This window comes from Agrilus planipennis, unplaced genomic scaffold (assembly GCF_000699045.2).
Source record: "Agrilus planipennis isolate EAB-ADULT unplaced genomic scaffold, Apla_2.0 scaffold208, whole genome shotgun sequence".
NCBI lineage: Eukaryota > Metazoa > Arthropoda > Insecta > Coleoptera > Buprestidae > Agrilus > Agrilus planipennis.
This window is the reverse complement of record NW_020439048.1, coordinates 406,565-412,731: the sequence shown is the minus strand read 5'-3', so window position 1 is coordinate 412,731 and position 6,167 is coordinate 406,565. Positions and strand designations below refer to the sequence as shown.

The following is a 6,167-nucleotide window of genomic DNA, read 5'->3' as shown; positions in this document are numbered from 1 at the left end:
GCAACGCACGGCAGAAAAACAAAGGTGTTTTATTATGGTCGAGAATTTAATGTAGAGATATTCTATTACATGTAATGATTCAATTATCAAGTGCGGCATCATCTTTTGATATTACTAGTTTAGGATAGTTTTTAGGGGATATTTTCAGATAAACGTGGTTGAAAAAGTGTGTTCCACATATTCACTAAATTTTGCATTTTTGAGCATTTCGACAAAACGTTTTACCTTACCTGTACAGTTGGTATAATATAATGTAAAGATTCGTATAACTTACGTAAACGATAAATCAATTAGAAAGATTATTGCTGAAATAAATTGTACCACGTAAGCTATTAAAATTGAAATTCCATAAATTGAAGTGAAAAGATCAACCAGATCACAAAGTTGATAGTGTAATTTCATTAGTTTAGTTATTTCAGATGTAACTGAAATATAAAAAATTGTTATTGTACTGATGACTTATGGCGAATATAAGTAAAAGTATAGGCATCGAGTTATTTTGTAATTAGAATCTAAGGAGACTTTTTGATGTTAAATGTACGATTTCGCTTCAATTTGTCAATCAATTAAGGCTCATTGATGTCTCGGGTTCTACAGTTATCGTCAAAAGTTTTTTTTTTTTTCAAAAATCAATATTAATACAATTGGCAATTTTGTCAAAAATTGAAATTATTTACGTACAATTTTTTTGAAAGAGAATGTTACACAGCGCGTGGAACGTGGATCGACATTCCACGCGCCAGCCGTCGCCGTGAAAAGAAGCCAAATAAACCGCTAGGACGCGTTTGTCTGTTCCAGATTGCACCGAACCAGCGCGTGGATTGACAATCCACGCGCCGTGCAACATGGAATGTACACAACGCGTGGAACGTGGATCGACATTCCACGTGCCAGCCGTCGCCGTGAAAAGAAGCCAAATGGCAATCCACGCGCCATGCAAGATGGTCTTTATAGTTCCTCGGGCTTCCATACTAACTTTCTTTAACTTGGAAAGTTGTACAATTTTCAATATTTCTTCTCATACTGTCAAGCCTTTCATTGATGCTTCGAAACATGCAGTATATAAAGAACAATAAACTGTTAAACTGCGATACTAATGTCAACTGCAATACATGTGGAGTATACATAGCAAACCAGTGCAAAATCTTAAACGACTTCGTTCTTTCCGCCGCATTAACTTGATTTCTTATTATCAAAACCAACACAGCAGTTGAATACATTGTAACGTACATCAGTATCTGTACGTAAAAGTATTTCCTGTACGGAAATTTTATTCCGATAGATCGAAACTCGTAATCCAATTTAAAGAATATGTTGTATAAATTCTTTAACTTATTAGGCAGCAAAAGTCCTCCAATATAAACGATCACAAGAAAAGAATTGCTGAGTAGTACAAATAATTGTAATCCAATTTTTGATAGGACGTTTTTTCCATAATACGTTCCTTCAGCAATGATTGCCCCTTCGGAATATGCCAGATCGATAATAGAGAACAAGTAGACTATTAGGTATATCAAAATTATCGCGTTTAAAATTCCACCAGTGTGTACGGTTCGGTAATTTTGCTTTAATTTTAGTGGAAATGTCGGCATCACGCCGGTAATGCAAGATAAATACATCGTCGGTTTTATACTGTCATAGAAGCAACTACATTTCTTCATTATGAAATTTTAGATTTGTGTCAGTCAGGGAGAAATATTTTTATATTCTGGAGGAGCGCTCTGGTGGATATGGGGAATTCACTGAACTGTCTTGGGACTGAATAAAATACAAACCCGTAGGAGGTTTAATTAGACGAACATTTTATTTGCATTAGGTTATTAACTAATTTATAATTTAACGCCGATGCGATAAATTTTTAATCTGGAAAGGATTTCATGTAGGATTTACCGGTATGGGGATGAATACGATTTTAATTTAAACATATATTATCTACCGGGTGTAATGATTTAATAAAATTAAGGGAAAAAAACAGTCGCAATAGAGATTGAGAAAATTTAATTGACAATTAGGTAGAGAGCTTTCTATGTTGACCCAAAGCAATAACATAAGTCTTTGAAAAGGGAAAAAGTTATTTACATTACATTATTAAATTAAATTAATTAAGTACCTGTATTTTTTCTTCGATTGTTTTATAGGTTCTATTTGATGTATTACAATTAATATATACAAATTATCTTTCAATGAATAAAATTTAGAATAATCTTAGAAAACAATTTAGACTATTTACTAGTTACAGTTTCTCTTAATTCGTTAATGTGATTTTACGAAAATATCACACGTGAGATTTGCGCTTTTTGAAACAATATTTATATCACTCTTTTTGTTGATAATGCAAAATACAAATGTGAAGGAAACATTTTTCACGTACTACAAATAATATTAGATTAAATTATAGGGTAATTCTGTTAAATTATTACAAAAATGTAAATTTTGTACATTCGTTTGTTCCCATGCATATGTGTGTGTTTTCTAAAACGGAGAAATTAAAGAAAAATAATTAAAAGAAATACATTTTATCGTGGTATTAAAGCAGGTAAGTTGTTTTCTTTTATTAGTGTTTATACGTTTATTTAATAAAAATATTGGTAAGTATACAATTAAATATATTGCATCTTTATTTATTTGAATGAAATTTTAATTCTTTTTATTTTGTTTAATATAGTTATACCTTCTATTTTTAATTTCAATTGTTGCTTTCAATGCTGCTATTGTGACTGATTTCGGCATGTTTAGGGCACAAGGGTCCACCTACACATTTACTTTTTAATTAAATATGGGTACAATTGAAAGGACTTTTCGTCTGCTGATAATCGCTATATACTTTCGTGAGTATCTATCTAATAGAAGTGTCTTTCAGGGTGAAAATCTGCTAGGAATAAATATTTTATTAATATGAGACTAATCGGCAAGCTAGAATGTATTTATCAGCATTTTATTATCTATTTCAAATGTAACGAATGTAGAAAATAATTCTTTGACCAAACATGATGGCGAGAAAACACTTTAGGGTATTCTCTATAGTCAATAAATCAATTTTTTATTAAAATTTCCTTGACAGATGAGATATTCTGATACTTAGGTAAATGTTTTATTAAGTTCTGATAATTCAGAGAATATCATAACGGTGCAGAAGATTGGACTTCGAAATGACGGAGTTGGAGGTATACCTTTATGCTGAGACCATGTAGATTTAGTAAAAGCGCATCTCGGTGATCCTGTATCGCCTTTGTATAATGTCATTTTTTAAATCTGACGTTCTAGCACGTTAATTTTTCAGTTCTTGGAAATTGCTATATTGAAGAATCATTCCACAGTGAAGAAGTACTATTGTCAGTTGAGACTAAAGCAGGTATTGTGCGAGGAGTACAGAAAAGGACCATTGAAGACAAATTATATCTAGCATTTGAAGGAATACCTTATGCCAAACCACCCGTTGGCGATCGGAGATTCGCACCACCTGAAAAATTTGGTAAATGGAATGGGACATTGTTAGGGAATAAATGGTATACATGCGCTCAATTACTACTGGTGGTGCACAGATATGTTAAGTTAGGTAATCTAATCCAAGTTCTTCTGCCTCTTTTTACTCCTGTTTATGCTTCTAGTATATCTCTAACTAGTTCTTTATATCTTAGATTATTTTGGATTATATATCTTATCTACAAAAAGTTTTACTGTGACATTCAAAATATGCACTAAATTTTTATGACAATGCAAAAATTACAATTTTCAATTGTAAACCACTGAATTTGTCGTAGAAATTAGGGAACTTGTAATAATCTGAATTTGACATGTATCTTAAAAAAATATTTCATGTTCCTTAATTATTACAATTAATTTTGTAATATCTACTAAAATNATGAATTCGGCGAGGTATTTATAAAATTTTCTGGTCATGAATGAATTTTGTTGTTAAGAAGTTTATAAGTCAATATTATACATCTCAAATATATTATTTTCGTTTTCATGGGTTTGAATATAAGTAGATGTAGTGTAACAAATTTGTAGGCAGTTTTTTTTATAATTACGGGGTATTAATTATTTAGTTATTTTGTTAATCTTTAAGTGAAAAAAGAAATTCATAAGGGCTAATTAAAGTGGAAATATCTATTTTAAAGGCAAAGAGATCCACTAACTTTTATAATGGATATTTCTGATATTGCAATTTATTTTCAGGACATACCAGAAATGCCTGAACGTAAAATGACCGACCAAATAAATCGACCCATCATGCTTTGTCGGTTTCCTGCAGAAATAAAGTCCTTTTATATGCAAAAATGTCCTGAGAACCCAAAGTTGACCGAAAGTGTAGATGTTCTTCTACCAAACGTTGGTGAAATTGTTGGTGGTTCAATGAGGATGTGGAACTTAGAAGAACTTATGGAAGCGTAAGTTTCATTTTCAATGTTCTTTCTCTGAAGGCCTTTATTACTCTTAATATACAGGTATAAAAAGGAAGGGATTGACCCTGCCCCATACTATTGGTACACAGATCAGCGAAAATACGGAACATGTCCTCATGGTGGTTATGGACTTGGGTTGGAAAGATTTGTCTGTTGGCTACTCAACAGATACCATATAAGAGAAGTCTGTTTGTACCCAAGATATCTGAACCATTGTAAACCTTAACTAGTGGAACTGTTTTCTGGGATTTAACGTTGCATTTAATATACTTTTAATATGCATATGTGCTTTAAAATATTGTAATTTTGTTAATTTATGTTGTGGCATGTATTGATAAATGATATTACAGACATTTAGAGTTTTATTTAACAAAAACACAATTTATTAGTTAAAAAGGCAAGAGAAAGTACAAAAACCAGTTCATACACTTAATCGCAATTCATAATTAGTGTTTCGCGGTATCGTAAGTGTTATCAAATAGATAAATAGGTAAATTATTAAGTACAAAATAGATTAACTTATTTTAGAAATAGTCGGTTAAAAACTTTGTGGGCGAAATTTCTACAGGGATCCCTTGAGAAATTAATACATGAAGACATTATAATTTAAATAATAAGGTGTAGATCAGGAAAACTTCGAAATAATTAGTGGTTTTATTAATTAATTTCAGACAGTAAAAAGCTATACGATTCTTTTAAGTAAATTGGCAAAAAGCAAAAAGTACAATTACAGATTTCCTTACATTTATTAATGTTTATATAGCTTCGTATAAATTTAAGAGTAGAATTAGAGAGGGCTTAAGTGTAATTTTCCAGAAAATGAGTTTTTCTTGAAGATATATTTTATGTGTTGCATTTTCATGCCGTATGATGGCTTTACAGAACCATATTTTAAACAATAAGCTTTTACAGAGTCGTCGAAAGATGGCGCTAAGTGTATGTTTAGAACACGACGGCTCCTCCTCTTAGATGCTTTCTACTGAAATTGGATTATTGTTTTTTATGTATTTAAAAAAAATTAAAAGACATTCGAGATCCGCCAGACCAACTTTACAATTAATAATCGTTTACTACTGTTTTATCTTTTCTTTAAATTTGTACACAAGTTGTTATGGCGCATCAATGAAAAGAATTTTATAATTGGAAATTATCGGGATGCACTTTCAATCCCCAATTTAAAAACGTCGTTTTTATTACTTAATAAATCAATTTCTCCTTTATTAAACCATCTGAAAAGATCAAAATGTATAGAAATTGTTGTGGGGCATCAATGAAAATAATTTCATAGGTATTTGGAAATTACCGGGACGCACTTTCAACTCTCAATTTAAAAACGTCGTTTTTATATCATGATAAATAAATTTCTCCCTTATTAAACGAACTGAAAATACCACAATATTTTTATTTCCCTAGTTGAAAAACGATTATTGTGCTTAATCTAATGCTTTTAATATTATTCAAAAAATTGAGCTTAATTTTAAAATTATATTAGAGAAAATCGAAATACGATCTAATTAAAAAATTGTACAGTAAAAGTCATCAATGATAATTCAATTAACAAAAGAAGAAAGCTACCTATAATACTATTACAATTAAATTAACTAACGTTTGCAAATATCTTCACCAAGTAGTAAATAAATCTACAAAATAGAGACGGAATCTTGTCAAAGCGTATATTTTATCAAAGGAACAACTACGGATGAGCCAAGACCCATACACAGCTTTCGATTATTCTAAGTCGTGTTTTTGGAATTGATAAAG

General features: G+C 30.7%; 1 protein-coding gene across 3 annotated transcripts in view; it reads left to right on the top strand.

Annotated features, from left to right (window-relative positions):
* The first annotated feature begins 2,445 nt into the window (after positions 1–2,445).
* LOC108739470 (venom carboxylesterase-6) overlaps positions 2,446–6,167 on the top strand; it is a 12,569-nt gene continuing 8,847 nt past the window's right edge. For 2 of the 3 annotated variants that reach the window (XM_018473377.2, XM_025976923.1), the window contains exons 1-3: positions 2,468–2,536; positions 2,666–2,828; positions 3,281–3,556. In XM_018473377.2, coding sequence (XP_018328879.1) covers positions 2,777–2,828; positions 3,281–3,556 — 328 coding nt within the window. In that variant the 5' untranslated portion in view covers positions 2,468–2,536; positions 2,666–2,776. Of the gene's footprint in view, positions 2,537–2,665; positions 2,829–3,280; positions 3,557–6,167 lie in introns of all 3 variants that reach the window. The other variant, XM_018473376.1, reaches the window with a different exon arrangement.